The following is a 20,853-nucleotide window of genomic DNA, read 5'->3' as shown; positions in this document are numbered from 1 at the left end:
CTTAGAGTTACCACGCTCTATATTTTTACTAACCCCAAGTAAACTTTAAGCCAAGTTAAGAACGCATACTTTTAATTGCGACTAATTGAGTTAAATTATTGCTTGCAACCGACAACGCCGTTGTTTTATTCTTTCTCTCTCTCTGCTCATAAGAAGTATTTTTGATAAACTAGTAAGGATAAATTCAGACATCTCTCAACCCGGACAAAACTTAAAAGATCCTGTTTGCCAAAGCTGACAGCTGTTGTATCACTGCACCCTGGTCGTCGATCCTAAACGAGACCCAACGGTACCAGCAGAAGAAGCATGGATGGGGATGGGCCGCCAGCTGCGGGAGACCTGTGAATTTAGCGCTAAAATATTGAAATAAATGTGTCTGCGGTGACGTTGATATGCTCAATAATAATAAATGCCTTAAGGATCAAGATTCCCCCGTATATGAATCTAATCCGCTAAACAGTGTTCTGCATGCCGTGACAATACAACAGCTGCAGCAGTTTGCAATAACGATCAAACCATAATTAAAACTACTAAATAAATATGACATCATATTATGCAAATGAAAAAAATGAGAGAAAATACAGTTTGCCTGTGCTCACACCAAATTTCAATGTACTTCTAAACTGTTAAAAACTATTGTCTGTTGTCAAGGTAGAATTACTATCTACAGTACATACAGGTTGCCAAACTTACACAGACAGGATGCATGCTCCTCTTGGGCATCTGTAAAGACAATCGAAACAGATCCTAGTGAACTATTTTACTTAAAAGAGAAACTAGAGTGCTCACTTCTTTACTTTAATATTGTTATATTATGAAATTCATGATATCCAAATCAAAACAAGATGAACAATAAAACATACTTACATGTCAAAGTGGGTGAGATTAGGAGTATTAAAAGACAAAGCTTTGAGTTCCACATGATGCACATGCTGCAACTCCCTCCTGGTGAGTCCTCAGATGAGACTGAGGACTCAACCTCCATGTAGGTCTTTTATACCAGAGGTGTTTGAAGGGTTGATGGGAATTACATGCATTTCTGTCCCAGCTCCGAAGTCCAAACTGTGCATATGTGTGGAGGGACAAAGGCAACTAGTTTCATAAAACCTTCCATGAATACGATTTTAGTTTTAGAATGTCTTTTTGTTCCGAAATGTGTAAACATATTCCAGTAAACAGAGGTGTTTTTAGTCTAAATATAACAGAACAATTCACATAATCTACATCACTGCTGATGCATATCATTCCAGAGAAAAAGCCAAGAATTTATTTTTTATTTCTTGCATGAGAGGCTTTACAATCGATCAATATGATGTATTCTATAACTTGTACATTATAGTTTAGTATACCTAAAATCCCAACATAATTAATCAGTCAAACAGTCATAAAAGAGATTTAAAACATTGCCCACAATTTCAGTTTCATAGTTTTAACTGGTGTGTGAGTTTGGGGAACCATACATTACATAATCTATGCTGTTAAAATCCTCATACAAAAGCACAACCCAGAAAACTGTTATGATAAGGAGTTATTACATTGAACGTGGACAGGTCGTTATCATGCATCTTGTCGAAGGAGCATTGGACTACAGTCTCTGTTTGCTGTGTGGACATGATCTGAGCACACAGGCCACGGCAAAGGCATTGGGAAATCATCCTGAGGCACAACTGGTCCACAGATAGCAAGAATGTACAAACCATGATGACCCAAATTTTACAAAACTAGTAGTCAGACAAATTAGAGCCACATTTAGAATGAATGATGGGCCTGTAGGAACACAGGATTTTCTGCTAAAAAGAGGACAGTTTTGGTTGTAACACATTTTATGTTGTTGTTTCTTTAGTTCTGTGCATTAATAAATGATATGGATCAACTGCCGGGTTGTTAGCTTATGCCAGTCAGATCTGATCAAACTACAACTGAACAGTAACAATGAAGCAGATTATCTGACAAATAAAAAATTATACTCTCATTGAATTAAGTTAACATAAAGTCACGTTTTTAGGGACTTAAAGAATAATACCCCTAGTTTTTATTGCTATCAGTGCCACCAGTATGTAATTGTCATAAAGATTGAAACATAAACATAAAAGTCCTCAATAATGATACTATTCATATTTTAAGATTTAAAACATTATTTGTATAATCTCCCACTCCCAAACAACTGAACTGAGATAAATATGTCTATGATAAGATATCGTACATTATGTATTTACACTTCCCAGATAGCAGCAGTAAACTGTATGTTAAACTTTCTTAATAAACTTACAGCTATCAGCAACAGGGGAACTCAAATGTCTGATTTGACCGCTCAGGGAAGTCAATGCTTCCTATTATAAAAGCTGTTCATATCTAATTTAAGAAGGTTCATCATGGCAAACTGTAGTAGTTTTTGATGTGGACCCATTCAGTATATAATGTAGTTTGACTGACAAGTCTCAGTTTTAACCACTAAATGTCAATAAAAACAATATTCAATTGATCTGTGTCTGCCCTGTCCTGAAAGGAAGAAAGACCATTTAGAGTTTCTGTAAATAACATACTTAGAATCAGAACCAGAATTAACTTTATTGGCCATGTATGTTTAACACATACAAGGAATTTGACTCCAGTTGTAACTTCTCTCTCAACATGCAAAAACAAAATCAGACATAAATAGTCATATAAAACATAAATAGACATATATACAGCTCAGAAACATATATACATACATACACTTTAGAACTGTACTTAAACTTATTTTGTCTTTTGTCTTTGCATTTCTTGTGTATTTTAGAAAATTGTACCCTTAGATGAACACGTTTATTTGCAGAGTACCCTTCAAAACTAGTCATACAAAGTTCATAGAGCAAACAACAAACACAGATAGATAGAAAAAAATTAAAGAAATACATATACAATAATAAATACATTATAATAATAATAGAAATTTGTCATGCATACAAAAACTATTAAAATAACTTTGCTAAACAATAAAAATTACTTTTAAAAATTGTTTTAAAAGATGATAGGATTTTTGTGAGTCAAAGCTCCTCTGGTAAATTATTTCAGAGTTTAGGTATCCTGGCAACAAAGGCAAAGCCCCCTCTCTTAAATTTTAATCTAGGAATAACCAACGGGTTTTTGTAATGGAACCTCAGGCTTTGCACTGGTTATTAGAGGGAGAGCCACTAAATAGAAATAGAGTATATTCTGGAGTTTAGCCATGTAAAGCCTTAAAATCAATCCTAAAACAAATCAGTAGCCAGTGTTGTTGTGCTCAAAGTGTCACGATGTGATCTATTTTCTTGTTTTTAGTTAAAAGTCGAGCAGCTTTAGTCATCTCGAGCTGGAGTCTATTAAGGAATGTTGCTTTATCAAATAATTGAATAACGTTAGGCTGCTTGTGTTATGTCTGATTGCAAAGTAATTTCAAATATATTTGACAATGCATTGGAAGCTTAAATTAAAGCTTGCCTTAGCTAACGTGGCTAAGGTTAGCCATAGCAGCCAGTCTGTCTAATCAGTAACAGAAGGCCAGAGCTATCCGATAAAAAATAGTTGCAAAGGTATTTAAATTTATGGAATCTACATTAGGTCCTACTCAACATCACATAGACCTTAATTAGGCATATGTAGTACTTATTATTTACAAAGACGCTTATGAAGAGGTTTCGATTAATGTCTTGGCAGGCTCCTTTATACTTACCACTCCTGCAACAACATATGCCATTTTCCACTGACCAACCACTGTTTACCACTTTGGGCTCCGTAAATTTAAATAAGTTTGCAACTATTTAGTTTGATGGCTACCCAACTATAATTTTGATGTCCTTAAAATGTTTTGAGAATATGTTTTACATTAACACTTTCAGTGGGAAGTGTTTTTGTTCTCAGAATGTTCTTCCTAAAACGGAAACGCTCTAAAATACATTGCGTTAACACTCTTAAAATGTTTTTCATAACATTGTCCGAAAATTGTGCCATAATTCCTTAAATGTTTTTAGTACCAACTTTTATTAATGTTCCCAGAATCTTTAAGAAGAAGATTCTGGCAACAACAACAACAAAAATTCCTGCTGAAAAACGCTTCTCGAACATTTCATCATTGTTAGCTGGGTCAACAGCTCAGTTATTGGTTAGTCAGACTGGCTACAGTGGTTTGGCTAACTATAGCCCTATTAACTGAGGCTAGCGCTAATATAAGCTTTTGATGCATTGACAATGATATGAAACTACTTTATAATCAAACTTTTGATCTTGATGTCAGTTGGAACACAAGGCAGTAAATCAGAGACGCCTAATAAGTCATTTTTACAAATCCTAAGCTATTTTGAAAGTAATGATCAATTCTCTGAATACAATTCTTTAATTTATACAAACATTAGTGTAACACTGTGCAATACTTTTTCTTTGCGTAATTGAAGATATTTTCTAATTTATGTAAAGTTTGGGTTTGAAAAAACACATCATGAAGCAGTAAATCGGACATTAATGGATTGCAGTAATGACTTTTATTGATGCTTTTCACTCTTTGCTTGAAGGTGAGTTTCAGCAAAATGTTACATGTTCAATGTTTGTACACACTAAACCAACCAAAGTGAAATGATATAACAGGTGTTTATCTTAAACTCATTCTTATAAATATTGTTAAAGAGCTAATTGTACATTATCTTTCCAAACATTTGTCCTGAACAGATGGCAGTGTTTCAGATGGACTTAGGCCTCAATCTGTGAGGGTTCCTCACAGTTGGAAGGTAAATGGAAGGTCAATCACAAGCTTTCCATCTGTAACTTTCATGTAGGCTTGAGCTTCCTCTGAAGCCTGCTGCAGCAAACTAGTAACTGCATTATTGAATTGGTCTATTAAATCTATAAACATGACCATAAGGGACTCACACACAATGCTGAACTCCTCCACGTTGAAAGTCGAGATCAGGTCAACTCCATTCTTAATGGCTGCGATAAGGTTGCGATAGAGTCCATTGATATTGATGAGCACTGCATCTAAATAGTCAGACTTGACAGAGTCAACAAACTCCTGAGATTTCTCAACAACAGCCTTCAGGGTCTCACCCATCTTCACTAGCATTGTGTCAAGACTCTCCATATTTTTCACAAAGTCAACTGCTCCAGTAAAGATCTGTTGGGAAGTTGTTTTGACCTGGTCCATGATCTGGCCTACATTGATTGCATCACCAACTGGCATTCGTACTTTCACACTTCTGATCTTCTCCACAAAAGCATTATAGTAGACTTCCATGTTCTCGTAGATAGTATGGATGGTTACATCTACCATGGCAGCAATACTGCTGGTCAGCTTCTTTAGGACCTCTGGGAGAGTGGTCATTTCATCAGACCCAGGAAGTTTAAACCGGGTCTCCCTTAAGACCTTAATAATTGCATCCAGGAAGACTTGGACAGTTTTCTGATACTGAACAACGATGTTCCTGAAGAAAATTGACAACTGGCTCATTTGAACATCATAATTGATTGCAACATCATAGGCATCTCTGATCTGGTTAACAAGAGAGTATTTCAAGGCCAACATGCTGCTTGTGATCTGGTACTTGTCAGCAAACTGTGTGAATGTATAGATGATAGAAGGAAGTTTAATCTTGAGCTCAGAGAGCATTGCTTTGGGTGCCTCCATGTTGTAGGCAATCTGCAGGTTCATCTTATCAGCATCCTTAGAAGAGGATCTGATGACCAAGATGTCAACATCAACATCTGGGGCAGACTAGAAGAAGAAAAAATTATATTTTAGCAATATTTTGATTTCATTACATAATTTTCCAAAGAGGCAATGTATTGATACTCACAGGATACCGGCCATAGACCCTTGCACTCAACTGAGATGGGACTCTGCCATTGAACTGAAGGCCCAGGAAGCCAGTGGATGGGGTAGATACTGAGGCACTGATACCATCTCTGCGTGCAGCATAACGGAGGTTCACATCAGTGAAAGTAGGACTGGTGATGTCAACGTTCAATGCATGGCGAGAGGCACTGAAGAGAAAGAAAGCATTTCAAATGAAATATTTTGTTTGCTTCTTAACCTTCCTAAACCTGTTAGTTAATACAAATACATTTAAATTATATACAAAAGGATATGAACAAACACAACACATTTATGTAAATGAATATTTACCTGTCGTCAGCTTGGCGCTTTCTCCTAAAATGTAAAGGAGATATCAATTAATACGTGAATATTGTAAACAATTGTTGAATATATTGTAAACACACACAGACTTTTACCTCAAAGCTTGGGTAATGACATGGTTGACATCCATGGCCAGGTCAGCATGTGTCAGGACAGCCCTGCTAATCATGTTCAGAGCTTCATCCTCAACGTTTACAGTAGTAGAAGCTGTTGAAAGAAAATATTTGGTGAGATTTAGTGCTACATTTAGTGCAACATAAAACAGATGAATAAGTTCAGGGAATTTTCATCCACTCACCAACCATGTCATATTCCAAGACTACAATAGCAGAGGTTGCAGAGGACTTAAAGGTGACCTTGAAGACAGGAGTACTGCCCTCCACTTCAGCTGCCATGTTTGTGGTGTACAGTGGGCTGACGAACTTGCCATTAGTAGAGATCTTCTGCCAGGTAGCAGTCACTTCAGCAATAGTTTTCTCAAAGATGGTGAAGTCACCCAGGCTGCTTGGCTGGGAAATGTCAATCTCAATATCAGCAGTCAAAGAAGAGGTAGGTGTGAAGTCAATGGTAGCTTGGGCAATATGTTTCCCCTTGGTGTTGAAATTGAACAGGTTTGCCTCGTTGTTGCCAGTATACTTCAGCACTGCATACACACGGCTCAGGGAGGCTTCAATGGCCAGATTCTCATTTACATCCATGCCAAAGACTTTGGTTGTGCCATAGTTAAGTTTAGCATCAGCAATTATCTTGGAAGTGGAGCGCAGACCGTTATTATTCAGGTAGAGATTAGCTTCATTATCCAGGATTCCTAAAGCCAGATAGTCGTCCATCACTGTGCCATCCATGTTTGCCTTTGTGGATGATTCCATGGAAACATACTCAAAGGTTCCCTCCAACTTCAGACTGTGGTCTGCCTCAGCCGATCCAACAGCCTTGATAATGGGGATATTGAAATCACCCTTCATCCTCAAGGTGGAGACAACATTTTCTTTGGTTCTGGTGTCTGCAACCAGATTTTGGTTTGCTTCCAGGTTGAGTATAGGCAGGGCAATCTTTGCAACTGTAGCCACAGAGATGGCAGCTTCAAAATGTTCAATACTCATACTGATGGTGCTGTCATGAGTGCCTTGAATATGATGATTTTCAAGGGACAGGGAATTGGCCAACTTGATTCCTCTCTTGGTGGTCAGACTAGTGGTGCCATCAAGTTTGGCTTTTAGACCCTCAAACACTGAGGCTGTGGTAGCCCCAAGACGGAATATTAGATCATCTTCAGCGAACAGTCCAGCATTGACATTCAGATTAATGATGGTAGACTTGAAAGACAGCTCTGAGAACAGGTTACCCACAGCGGGGATCTGGATCAGACCCATCATATCAACAAGGGGAGCAGCTTGGCTCTTCTTGTAAACAATCTTGGTGTCCACATCAACAGACTGCTCGGTGGTAGTCAGAAAGTTCTGCAGTCCAGTCTGTTCATACAAGTTTAGATCACTGATAGCTGGAGTATGGAAGTCCACAAAAGGCAGGTAAATCTCAGGAATGCTCATGGGGTATTTTAGGAAGTCTAGATTGGCTTCACTTTCCATGGCAACAAAGATGCCAGCTTCATTCATATTATTGTTAAGAGTAAAGTTGGAGAACATTTTGTACTGGTTTAGGCGAGCCAGGATGAATGCGTTAATCTGTTGGCCATCAGGCTTGAAGTTGGCTGAGTAATCATTCTGCAGATCTATCTTAGCTGTTAGGGATTCGAAAATGTTGACCTTGCCATTTCCTTTGTTTTGGAATTCAAAGACAAACTCACCAGGGCGGGCTATGCTGTTGATTGCATTGGACAGGATTCCACTGACTGCACCATACAGTTCTGTGTCATGGTTTGCTTTCAGTTCAACCTTCATATCAGGAAGGTTGGCAAGTCCAGATGCCACAAGAAGACTGTTCTTGATGAATGGTGCCTCGGCCTCATTGCGGACATCAAACTTAAAGTAGGCAAAGGTGCCAAGTTCAGCATTAATGAGCTGTTTCATCTTTAGGATGGATGAGTCTGTGTCACCAGAGAAAGTTAGGGTTACAATGCCGGGGGTGAGTGACAAATGCAACTTGCTGATGTGGTTTCCATTATGATCATTAAGCTTTCCATTGCCTGAATTGTCTGCTGTGACAGTGAGGGTGTAGCCATCTTGGCGAGCAATGGATTTCTGGGTTACAGTGGCCTCACTTTTGAAATTGACAATTGGAAGGTCCACTACATGAGTGTAAGTTGTATCAAGAAAGGCAGACATTCCTCCTTCCCGAGCAAAGAAGGCTGTGTTCATAAAGTTAGCAGTGTAAAGGGCCGTGGCTACCTTAACTGTAGTCTTTGCTTGGGCCTGAGCTGAAAGGCCATAGAGGGTTACAGATGTCTGATGTTCAACTCTAAGAGCAGCATGGTTGAGTTTAACATTCTCTGCAAAGACAATACGGCTCATTTTTGGGATTGCAATGCGAGCAGTGGAGTCAAGTTTGTAATTGAGAATTTCCAAGCTTGGAGAAATGCCCTGGGAAGTGAAGAATCCAGTGAACTGAGGTGTCATTTCATTCTCAGTGGAGTTCTGGAACTCAGCAGACGTCTTGACAGTGTAGATGGGAGTCTGGAATCTGACCTCGCCATAGAGTTTACCAAAGCATGGGACCATAATCTCACTTGGAATATTTGGCAGCTTGATCTCAGGTACCTGAAGAGACTTAACAAGCTTTTCTATAGGAACTTGTGGGATGGTAGGGAATGAGATGTCAGCAAGATTGATTTCCGGCAAAGTTATCTCAGGCATTGCAGGAAGGTAGTTCAGAGTCAGGTCTCCAAAGAAAGCATCCACATCAATCATTTTGGTCTCAAAGTTTACAATTAAATCAAGAAGTGCAATGATTTTCTGCTTGATATCATCAAAGGAAATTGTGGTGGCTTTGACAGTGTAGAAGCCAAGGATGGTGAATTCTGGGATGTCAAGCTGTGTTGGGATTTCAAACTGTTTCAGGTTATCCATGTTGAATTTCATGGAAGGCATAACAAGATCTGTAAGAGGAATGGTGAAGGATGGTGTGTTGATCTCAGCTTTCTTAAGTTCAGTAAAGAGCCCATAAATGATCTGCTGAATCTCACGGATGATTTTTTGGTCTGGTACCACCATCTCAGTCATCTCAACAAAAAAGGTGAACAAGTCGGTGATGATGTCCATAAACGTTGTACAGTATTTGCCCATGCAGTCCAGATAAGAGGAAATCTCTGATTTGATATCCAGATCTTTTAATTCCTCCTTAATGAATTCAACAAAACTCTTAAGGTTATCAAGCACAACCTGGTCAATGAAAGCCTTTACAGATTTGATAATTTCTGAAACTTTGATTTCTCTCAGATGTTCCATAAACCCTTGAACAGAGGAGATGACCACGTTGACAAAATCTCGTGAAGCCACCAGTTTTTGGGGAATTTCAAGAGTCTTGATCATGTCATTAAGATAAATGGTGTACTCTGCAATAATTTGGTTGGCATAATCCACAAATTCATTGTAATCCAATGACTTCAATTTCTGCACAGTAGTTTCAATATACATATTGAGCTGATGAATTATATCCTTAACCTCAGTTGCTTTCAAATAGTTGATGGCATCCTGGAAGACTTGCATGAATTTGGTAGGAATGTCTGCGTCCTTCACCATGTTGACTAAAGCCCTGATGGTTTTCTCAATTTTGAACTGTTGAACGAGCTCCACAGCTTTTTCCAAGATGGCTTCAACCTTTTTGTCAGCCTCAAACTTTACAATCAACTCTCTCAGCTTGGCATAAAATGTGTTGATCTTACCAAGGATGTCGAGGTCCTGAATCCTTTCCTTAATATAATCTGTTATTTCAGTGAGAACCTCCCTGGGAATTGGACTCACCAGTTTTTTAATTAAATGTTTAAAGTTAATAGATGAGGTGAATCTCTTCAACTCAGCAACAAATTCTGCCATGTCACTGGTCTCAATTGATCGTCGAACATCTCTCATGATTGACTGAAGGGCAGCTTTGATGTCATACATGGCATCAATATCTTGCAGGAATGCAATGCTGCTGCCCTTCAGTTTCTCCAGGTCAATCAGATTGAGTATCTCTGTTATGGTGTCAATGAGAAATACAACCGTAGCCTTGATTTCATACTCCTCGTCAATGGCCTGCAACTTCTGAACAAGAGCGTCAGGGAAGGTGCTACTAACACCAATCTGCCACATTATACCAGAAACGTGTTGGATGTAAACAGTGAGATCAGCCTGTAGTTTCTCAACAGTAATCTTCAGGTTTCTCAAAGAGGCTTCTACATCATCCATGGAGATAACATAGTTTTGGGTAAAATCATTGAAATACTGCTTCATTTGAATAACCTTGCCTTCAATATCCATTTGAGCAACGAAGTCACTTAGTTGCTGGGGAAGAGCCTCAAGTTTTGCCCTCACCTCTTCATTGTTGATGTAATATTGCAGTGCCTCTGCCACACGCACAACCAATCCCTTGATGCTTTCCAAGAAGGCAGGCAGATTTTCAATCAGAGGGAACTGAATTATATGACTGTCTGTGTTCTTGTCATACTTGAGGAAGCCAGATATGGTGAACTCCTGGTTCTCTGCTGTGTCTGTGTTGATGAGGTTTGTAAGGATGGTGCCAGAAACCTCAATTCCAGTTCTTTCAGCAGTGTTGTAAACATTTAGGTCCTGATTAAAGGCATGATCGTTCATTTTAGACTTCATCCTAAAACTGGTCTTTTGCTCCTGGAGTGACAGAACAGTATCCATCTTGTTGTCAAATATGGCCTCAAGGGAAAACCCGTTTTCTAGCTGTTGGGTCACTGATGCTCTGCATTCATGTGTGCTGGCGAAAGCCAAGGGTTGTGCTCTAAGGAGGAACTTGCCATAAAGTTGGGCACTATGTTTTCCATACATGGTCACGTCTCCATCAGAATTGAAGATGGCATCAAGGTTGAAATCAAAAGGAACAATGCTGCAACGGATGGTATGGTCAAAGCGCATTGCCTGTGAGTTGAAGCGGGCATCATTGCTGAACCTGGCAGCAAGGCCGATAACTTCAAGTTCGGTGTTCTGGCTCATGTGAGTTCCAAATAGTTTTCCAGTGGTGCTGCACTTTGCGTTGGCACTCATATCAGCATAACTGATTTGATAGATGTGCTTGATCTCTTCTTCACCGTAGATGGTTTTCAGGCTTCCAGTCAGGTCCATCTTGTAAAGCTGTGCCTGCAGTTGTGCCTCATTAATGAAGTCGGCGGCCAGAAGTTTTAAGTTGTTGTTAACATTTGCAGAAGCAGTGTAGGGTTTGAGGTTAAAGGTGATATCATGAGTGTAAGAGGCATATTCACTTGCAATGGCTTCAGCCTTTGAGTTAAAGTCAAGGCTAAAGAGAGTAAGGTCCAGAGTGTTAGCATTGTCAACCTTGATATTACCCATTGCCACCTTGTTGGTTATGGACAGAGTAGCCTTTGTAGCATCAAGACCAGCAGCGAAAGTGTTTTCTAAGGACAGGGGGCTCTGGAGGGTAGTTGTTACACTTGTGGTCAAACCATCCTTGTTCATTTTCAGAGTGGCCTTGTGATTAGCTTCGTTCTCAAGAAGCTTCACATTGGCATCGCTGTTTACAGCCACACCATTGACATCCAGAGTGGCAGTCAACAGAGAGTAAACACGGTTTTCAGAATGTTCTGCGTTTGTTTCCATCCTCATGATGACTTCACTGGCACAAGCCGAAGCTTCGGCCTGGTTGCGGATCTTCAAACCAAGAGCAAGAGCATTTGCATCGCATTTCAGTGACAGTTTGTTGTCCTTGAAGGAAAGCTCGGCAACATGGGTGATGATGTCTTCAAAGGCATTGGTGTTGGACACAACTGAGAATTCGCCATCGACCAGGGTTGCTGCAATCGTGTTCTGGGCTTTAACAATTGAAGAGTCCAACTGAACAGTGGAATCAATCTTTGCTTCTGGCCTGGATGGGAAGATGGCAAATGACTGGGTTGAAATGGTCTTGCCATAGATGGGTCCAGCCTTGAACAATCCCTCAAAGTTGTTTTCAGCAGACAATTCTTCAGTGTTGACTCCAGCCATACCAGTGTGCTCCATGGCAACATTGAGACCAAATGGACTTGTGGCTTCTATCTTGCTGCTTGATCTCAAATTGAATTTGTCTGTGATGGTTGCCTCCTCGACAATGTTAATACTGGCTTCAATGAATTTATGGACCAAAGCGCTTTTCAATTGGGCCTTGAGGGAATCAGTGGTAACCATCATTCCAGAGCCTGTAAAACAATAGAAGACAAAATAATTTATGACAAATAACATAATAGCGTGAGTCTTGCTTGTATATAGAACACAACAGAAATATACCTCCGATTTTGTAGTTAAGTATCAGAAATCACTTTAACATTGTAACATCTGTTAAGTCATATTGTTTTACATGAGTGGAAGTAGAAAACTGTAACCGAAATTCTTTTCACGAAGACAATAAATCACGTTTACTGTAAATTAAGGATTATTATGTGACAAATTCTAAATGTAGTAATGATCTTTACATTGAAATACCTTCTATCTTAATTGAGAGGATGTCAATGGGGGAGGTTCCTTTCACATCAAACTTAGCTGAGTAGCTCGGTGTTTCCACAACCTCTTTGCCAGCAACCATTGAGGCCTCCATGTCATACAGGTTGCTTGACAGCACAGTTGAAACCTCAGCTTTGCCAAAAAGAGGTATAGACAGAGTGAGGCTCTCGGGAACAACAAGCTCTGGGATGTGGATCTCCATGGAGACAATTTCCAGACCAAACTGTGGTAGAGACACACTAGGAGTGGTCAAAACTGGTGGGAAGTTCAGCTCCTCTGTTGATTTTCCACCAAGAGGCATGGGGATAGTAATTGTGAAGCGATCATTGTTGAAGTGGTAGACAGCTTTAGCCTCGCTGTTGAAAACACAAAAGTAAATATATAAATGTAATGGAAAAAATTCAGATAATTTTGATATTTACCTTGGAGAAGTTCACACTTACGTATTCATGAATAGTGTCTCTGGCAAGGAAATCTCAGGCATATCAGGCACTCTGAAGTTCTGAATGTAAGGGAAATCAGCACCATACTTTTCCATATAATTGTTTGCTGCCTAAAAAAAAAGAAAAGCTGTGTTATATGTGTGGTTCACATTTTTACCAAAGAAATTGTCATTAATTGAGCAAAGATTTATACCTCCACAAACTTCTTGAAGATGTGACGGACTTTCATGTCAGTCTGCCCAACCTGTATGTCAAGAAGCTTGTTGCCATACTTCTCAACAAAGTCAGCATTGGGCAAGATGGTGGTTTTAGTGTTCACATCAGACTTAAACTCAACCTCCATCTTGCTAGCATCTGAAACAATAGAGAGCAGTGAAGAAGATCCAGAGAATCATCTCAACTCCAGGTTTCATTCAAACCAGAGGTAAATTTAACCTACAAGTAATCAAATTTGGCATTTTCTGTCAGACAAAATGACAAGTTTGATTACTGCATTGTATCCTGTAAATGGCTTACAGAAGCTATCAGCATCTTTATTCTGTCTCACTAATTGCCCCATCAAACTGAAGTGCCTTTACATAGTCAACAATGCCCTGTGTGTGTTTTGAACCCCTTGTGTTATGTTATGTTATGTTAGCTACAATGATAGATGCTTGTCCGTTTAAGATGTGACCCACATTTTATTTTCAAATGTAACTCACTATTAAAGGAATTGTTATGGAATACTTTGACAAGGAAGGTGACTAGAGAACTACATTACCATATTTCATTGCAATTTTCTGCTTAGAGGTGACATCCAAGATCTTGATTTCACTCTTCAGCTCAAGCTCCAATTCTTCATCACGTTTCATGTTAGCTGTGACAGTGGCATCAACATTGATTGAGGGGACCAGAAGTTGGACTTGAAGCATACCTTCCTTCATGGCCTTCAGACTGAAAGATGTAACAGTTAGCCAGCATACTCTGGATCAAAAGTGTGCCGGTAATGTTATATCACGAGGATTAATAGTTGATTTCTTACTTGGCACGGCCAACCAGGGAAAGCTGAGGAATGTTCTTGTTGATTAAGTCAAGAGAGATGGAGTGAGTTCCTTTGCCCTTGGTGTTTCCATCAACAACACCCAGTCTAAGTCCAGCCTCCAAATCGTAGTCAGGGATCTGAATGTCAGCTGTGATGACGTTCTTCCTTCTGTTGTATTTCATGACTGCTCTGGCTTCAGTGGGCTCTGTACCTGTTATTGACCATCCAGCAGAGTAATATTACATACAGTAACACCTATACAACTTGTGCTTCTGTAAATTGAGCCTGAGATAATATGATAAAAATCACTATTTTATTACCCTCAGCCTTTAGAACAAACTTCACAGAGTCAACCTTCTGCCGGCCCTCTTCTCCCTCCTTAAGGAGCTCGTAGGCAACAGTGGCTGTGTACTCAGTGACTTCACCAGTAGGGTGGAGCTCCATGATGAATCTATTAGGTTAATTTGACATTATTTTCTCAGTTGAGTAATTTAATCAGAGACAATTATTTGATGGTGATTTAGAAAGTCTTACTTACTTGCTGTCACCAGTGAACGGGAAGTATGGGGCTGTCTCTTGAGACAAAGCATCAGTGTACAACATGGCAGTGCAGTATTTCATTCCAGCGAAGACGGGAGTGCACTCAGTGACATCAACCTTGTCCATCACCATTGGTGGGATGGTCTTGACTTCTGCTCCAGTCACAGCCACCAGGTTGTTTCTAAGTTTAAATGTAGAAAAGTTCAACTGTAACTTCAGCTTTTTTCTTTTTTTAATTCAAGTTGGTTAAACGCAGAAAAAAAAAAAAATTAAGCAACATGCAAACATAGCTAACTTTAACTTTTTTATATTTTTAACTTAGGTTAAAAGTTGCATTGCAACAATTGCATAACAGCCACTGCCAGTTTTTTTTTTTTTAAGTTTGTGAAATGTCCATCATATCTCAAAATTATGCTTTAGCTTACGTAATTTTGATGAGCTTGGTCGGGCTTGTTGGAGCAGGGATGGTCAGCTTAACATTGTCACGTGCCATGGAGATCTTAGCACTGAGCCCACTCTCATGGAAAAGGTTGGTGTGCATCTCTAATCCAGAGTTGACATATTCAGGGATGTGGGAGCCAACCTGAGTTACAAACTCAATGCCAGCAGAGGGCATGAAGGTCACTTTGCTCTGTGTGGAAACACAGGAGAAAGGTTAACAACTGAGCTGATGCGGTGAAAAACTAAATTACTGGTCACATTTAAACCCATTTTTTGATAATTACCATGTCACGAGCAATCTGAAGTCCACCCTTGACACCAGGAGTGAAAGTACCAGAGAGTGCAATCCTCAGAGGCACACCAGTGACAGTAGGCAGGAAGAACTCATTGTCCATAAAGATATAGTGGGCAAAGATTGTGTTGTCAGCCTTGGTCATCAGTGCCTTCATTAACTGTGGGAAATTAAAATATACATTGGATATTTAGGTTATACACAAGAAATGTCTAAATTAGAGCATTTGTTTAATGTAATCAATAAAAATAACAAATAACTTACATCAGTTGGGAACATCTTGAGCATGCTGTCAATCATCATGGCAGCAGAGTAGCCCATCTCCTCCATTTCATTGGTCCTCAGATATCCCAGCTCATTTCCCAAAAGTCTCAGATAAACCGTTGCTTCTGGAGACTCTGCGGCCTTCAGTTCCCTCACCAGTTTGTTGAGGTTTCTCCCGATGTCTCTCATAAAGTTCTGGGAGGCCTGAATAGAAACGTGTGCAATCACTTTAAAATGTTTGCCTGATGAAAACAATTTATCACCATACATCACTTGTTTTTGGTCTACTAATGTACACAGAAGAATTTTGTAAATACCTGTCTCCTCATCCTGTTCCTCTTCAGAGCAGGCATCATGTTCTGCAGGATCTCACTGACTCTGTTTGGCATGTTGTCAGAGACAAAGTACATAGTCTTCAGGGCAGTGTCGGGGAAGAATCCATTCTTTCCAAACAGAGCATCAACTGTTGGCTCAAATCCTTTGCCCTCCATGCCGATCTGCAAAGGTGACACATTTTTCACAGTTAAAACTTGCTGAAGATGTGTCTTAAGGCACATTTTGGGTTAAATGGCTCAACATGTTTACCTCCATCATGTCAATGTCATAGCCAAATGCCTTCAGAGTCATTTCAAGCATGACCTCCTTGGGCAGGTAGCTGGTACCCTCAAAGATCATGTTGCCCTCCAAAGATCCGATCTTGTAGTTGCGAGAGAACTTGGTGGGGTCCATAATGGGCCCAATCTCATTACCCTGCAAGGCATCACGGATCTTCTGTCTCAGCCTGTGGGACAGATAAATATACAGTTAAAATACAGTTAGGCATCAAATCAGGACACCCACAAACTATTTAGCAACATTTTTCTTCACTTACTCTTCGGTCTCAGGCATAGTTGAGGACAAGATGTTGGTAATGTGGGAGATGACAAAGCTCTTCACTTGTCTGTCCTGCTCATTGGGGAGAGCATTAGCCAGCTGGGTCAGTTCACTTGGCTGGGGGTCCTTCATAAGTGCCAGATATGCTGCAATGCGCTTTTGCATGGGGCTGGTGCTGTCCAAAACAACCTGCATAAACACCTCCCTGTCCTGTGATCAGGAGGGGAAAAAAAGGGTGAGTATACAATAGAAACGATAATTCCAACAATATATCAGGCTTATTATCTGACTTGCCTCCTCGGGGACGGGAGTCAGCCTGTACACTTGGACAGCAGCCTGCTGCACAGCCAGCGAAGCTGCAGGTTGGCTCACACACTGGATCACAGCGGCTCTCAGTGCAGGACTTGCTGGTACAACAGCGGGAGCCATGTTTCCAATAACCTAAAATTCAAGAAAAGCCGTTATACTCTTCATTAGGTAAAGTTTTGATGTTTTTGTTTGAAATTGGCAGTTGTAGCAATGGCCTATCTGTCTTTCTGTTTTTATGCGCATTATTTTGCCAAATTCAGGTTAAATAACCATCAAACTTTGGATTCCAATTACTACAAAGGAGTTCAACATTTTTATTTCAGTAAATATTTTGTCAGTCATTTCCATTTTGAGCTATTAGGTCAGATGCCTACCCTCAGTGTCATGAAAGTGTTGTCCTTGTCTCCAGAGCAATCACCCAACTGCGCTGCCATGAACTCAGCAACAGAGTAAATCTCAGGAGTCAGTTTTCCTTCAGCTTTGTAAAACCTGTTGAAAACGGAAAAAAAAAAAAAAAAAGCCTTTAAATTAAACCCTGTGTAACTTTTTTTTAACACAAAGTTGAAAGACTCCAAGCTAAAATATGATGAAGAAATTGTACCTAGAATAAAGTCTGGTTAATGTCACTTACCTCTTGACAACATTGCTGAGAGCATACATGATGGGCTTGCTGGGCTTGTATTTGGCCATCTCGAGCATGTCATTGATCAGGAGGGCAGAAGGATTGGAAATGAGTCCCATCGCAAAAACTGAAGCATCAACCTCAAGGGAGGCGGCGTCAAAGGTCCTGAGGATCTGCATGATGGCGCTGCTGCACTCAGGGGTTCCGCACTGGGCCAGAACCTGGTAGGTCAGGACGCGGGACACTGAAAGAGCCTCGGTGATGGCGGGACTCAGAGTTTCGGTCTTCAGTCCGCGGACCATGGTGACAAGCTTGTGGAAGAGGTGGGCCCTCCTCTCGCCTTCGGTCTCGGCCAGAGTGGCCAATTCTCTCAGGAGATTCAGAGCTGCATCTTTATCCTGGACAACACTCTTGTCCTCAACAACCTCCATGTGAAGACCCTTGACAATGTCACCTTAAAACACAAGGAAGAGCATTACGATGACTCAGTGCTATCTTCAGTGACAATTTTAAAAGAATAAACTTCGAACCACAACCATGCACATTAAACAAAGGACCTACTGCCGTCAAAGACTCTGTCATTGTGAGGAGCAACTTCAACGAGAGTCAGCACTTGCTTTCCAACATTGGTCACTCCGTACTCTCCCCTGGAGGAGGAAAACACATGATAAAAAAATACCATAAATGTATCACACAATACTTATCAGTATGTACACTAACATATCAGAGCACTTTATAGAGACTGGTGCAAGGTTTGACTTACTTGTGTGAGAAGGGAATGAGGATGTGGTTCTCAGTGCAGGACCCAGAGGTCATGTGTTTCTTCTCATTGTCAAATTTGTAGTTGCAGGTTTGGGAGCTTCTGACCAGCTGAGCAAGAGGGTAGTGCTTCAAACAGACAGATGATAATGTTAGCATTGTGAATTTTTGAAAATTATATAGGTAAAAAGTTTGCATATTTCTGCTTAATTTACATTTTCTGTAGCTGTCTACTTTTTTTTGTTTCCAACATTGCTTCTATTATAGGAAAATGACTGCAGAGCTCAGCAAAAAGTCAAAGCTGTCATTCTTTTTTCTTTTTTTCTTCTATAAGCTCTTATGATTTGTATGAAACTTTTATGCTGCTACCTTACACTATATCCTTTGAGCGCCTTACCATGCCAGAGATAAGAGCCAGGGGGCTGGTGTGATCTCTCATTGGGACAAATTTGTCACATCTGGACAAATCCCTGTCCAGGCTGATGTCGGTTGCAATGTCTTCTCTAGCATTGACGGTGTAATAGGTCTTGCACTTCCCGTGGATCGTAGGCTAAAATGAAGATATTAAATATGATTAAATACATGTTTATGACATAGTATAGAAAGCTTTTCTAAAATATTTTGTAAATATCAAAAACTGTCATATTAATGTTTTTTAAGGTGCCTTGATAAATATTCTGCATTTTCTTGGCGAAACATCGTACCATGTTCTTGTTCTTGTCTTCCTCCAGCAGAGGCACAGCCAGGGCGGAGATGATCCCTCTCTTGATGTTCAGGATTGTTGTTGTCTCCCTATCCTCGGGGTATAGTTTCACATCGTACACACCCTCAACCACAACCTTCAGAGGATACCTAAAAGAAAAATGTAAGACATTTAAATTAGTTTTAAGTGCACACTCTTCAAAAACACTGCACCGTTGGTAAAAACATTAAAAAAAAAAAAAAAAAAAAAAAAAAAATTATGTCAGGAATTTCCATGGGGTAACATACCGCTCCATTTCAGCAGAAAAGGCGTCAGAGCTGGGAGCAGGACTGAACACAGGGTTACCCTCTGCGTCCATATCGACCACCTCACTCAGGCTGCAGCCAGTGGTGCGAATGATGAAACTACAAGTCTGAGGCACTTCAATTTCAACCTGTGACAGAAGGTACATGTTTCAGTTTTTCTCTGAGATTTATGAGATTGAAAAAGAAAACCTGATGACTAAGGATTGTTGCAAAATATGTTTTACACACCTTGCATGAGGCCCTGGGTCCGTTCTTGAGCTGTGAGGCTCCGTTGATGGCATTCAGAGATTCAGCTTCGTATTGGTATTCGTACTTGTGGAGGGTCTTGTACCTTTGGGCCACTATAAGTGATGAGATTACAGAGATGAGGAGACAGTTTTGCATGTAATAGTCATATAATCAGCCTTTGGACATTGGATGTCAATAAGATTCAACTTATTAGCATAAGCATGGCAACAGCAAGTTGTAACTTACGCAGGCAGGTTGGCTGATCTTCATCTTGGGCAACTGTTCAAAGAGAATCACATTATTTCGTTTTTAGTCATATAATCCAACTGAAAATAATCTGAATGTCTGTTAAATAAAATAAAATGTACTGCAACTGCACTCATCCATTGGTCCTAGGTTATAATGATCACTGTAGCATGACTCCACTCATAGGTAAATAGCATTTCACTTCTGACAAATTAATACATTTTTGAGTTTATTATAACATAACCTCTACGGCTTATAAAAAAAAGTACAATTTTGAATTTTTTTTATTTGCAGGCAAAAGTTTGCTACTTCTGATATAAATAAATTTAAACACTATTAAGACCTTTTTTTTTATGTCAAAGAAAATATAGAATTACTCACAAGCCAAGGCAGATATGCTGAGAAGGAGCAGAAGTTTTGAGTCCCCCATGATGGGTTCGTTGAAGCTCTCTCCCTTGGGGTTGGCGAGTACTCGAGATTTCTCAGCTTCAGCTTGAGGCTTTTATACCCTCAGCTGCGCTCTGTCAGAAAACTGGGAGGCACCGACAGCGCTTTGAACGCTCAAAGTCCACCCCACCTTCCTGTGTGAAGGGACAAAGGCAAAAGGTTTAGAAAGACACTTGTAGATCAAATCACAGGCTTAAAATAGTCTTCTTTTACCTCGATTTAAAGATACATTTTATGGATACTTAAAGTTATGTTGGGTTTTGGATAATATTCTTTGATTAAAGAACATTTAAGGTTAACCTTATCAGATTATCTGGTTTTATAATACTTAACCACTTTTATTGTAATTCAGATATTTGTGAAGGGCATTTGTATGGTCACGATAACTGCTCACTCTGATTTTACTCTTTACAGTCATAAATCTGATTTGTAAAGTTGTTCATTCATTAGTAAAATTAGTTACAGCTGAATAATAAGCCGTTTATTCACAAAGAATCACTCTATTTCTTGTGATTTACTGCTATTCACTATAAATATTAATTTTGAAAAGACTGAGATTAAAGGAGCTGGTCTGGACTTTAAAAATCAAATCTTTCTTAGT

General features: G+C 39.8%; 1 protein-coding gene across 1 annotated transcript; it reads right to left on the bottom strand.

Annotated features, from left to right (window-relative positions):
- Positions 1–4,474: 4,474 nt before the first annotated feature.
- On the bottom strand, positions 4,475–20,288 carry apobb.1 (apolipoprotein Bb, tandem duplicate 1). The gene is made up of 29 exons (XM_069722370.1): positions 20,187–20,288; positions 19,806–19,838; positions 19,560–19,672; positions 19,314–19,459; positions 19,028–19,175; positions 18,721–18,873; positions 18,328–18,452; positions 18,126–18,211; positions 17,574–18,018; positions 17,317–17,431; positions 16,928–17,074; positions 16,632–16,843; positions 16,346–16,541; positions 16,078–16,257; positions 15,761–15,964; positions 15,489–15,656; positions 15,189–15,394; positions 14,762–14,944; positions 14,544–14,674; positions 14,224–14,434; positions 13,963–14,135; positions 13,396–13,556; positions 13,203–13,312; positions 12,742–13,115; positions 6,441–12,458; positions 6,238–6,349; positions 6,131–6,154; positions 5,802–5,988; positions 4,475–5,719 (listed from the first exon to the last, which is right to left on the bottom strand). The coding sequence occupies exons 1-29, from the start codon at positions 20,233–20,235 to the stop codon at positions 4,724–4,726; spliced, it is 11,406 nt and encodes a 3,801-aa protein (XP_069578471.1). The 5' UTR covers positions 20,236–20,288; the 3' UTR covers positions 4,475–4,723.
- Positions 20,289–20,853: the final 565 nt, after the last annotated feature.

The sequence above is a fragment of the Brachyistius frenatus genome, unplaced genomic scaffold (genome assembly GCF_029030835.1).
Source record: "Brachyistius frenatus isolate BFR_SWC_R1_liver_20210118 unplaced genomic scaffold, ASM2903083v1 Contig_288, whole genome shotgun sequence".
Taxonomy (NCBI): Eukaryota; Metazoa; Chordata; class Actinopteri; family Embiotocidae; genus Brachyistius; species Brachyistius frenatus.
The sequence above is the reverse complement of the archived record's forward strand: the minus strand, read 5'-3'. Positions and strand labels throughout refer to the sequence as shown.

Bases quoted from the DNA above. Each gene is read 5' to 3' on its own strand.
- apobb.1 (XM_069722370.1), bottom strand. From the start codon at position 20,235: ATGGGGGACTCAAAACTTCTGCTCCTTCTCAGCATATCTGCCTTGGCT. The intron at 19,176-19,313 runs GTATGTTACCCC...TTTTTCTTTTAG, and splicing joins TTTTCTGCTGAAATGGAGCG to GTATCCTCTGAAGGTTGTGG. The intron at 17,075-17,316 runs GTAGGCATCTGA...CTTGAATTTTAG, and splicing joins ACACTTTCATGACACTGAGG to GTTATTGGAAACATGGCTCC.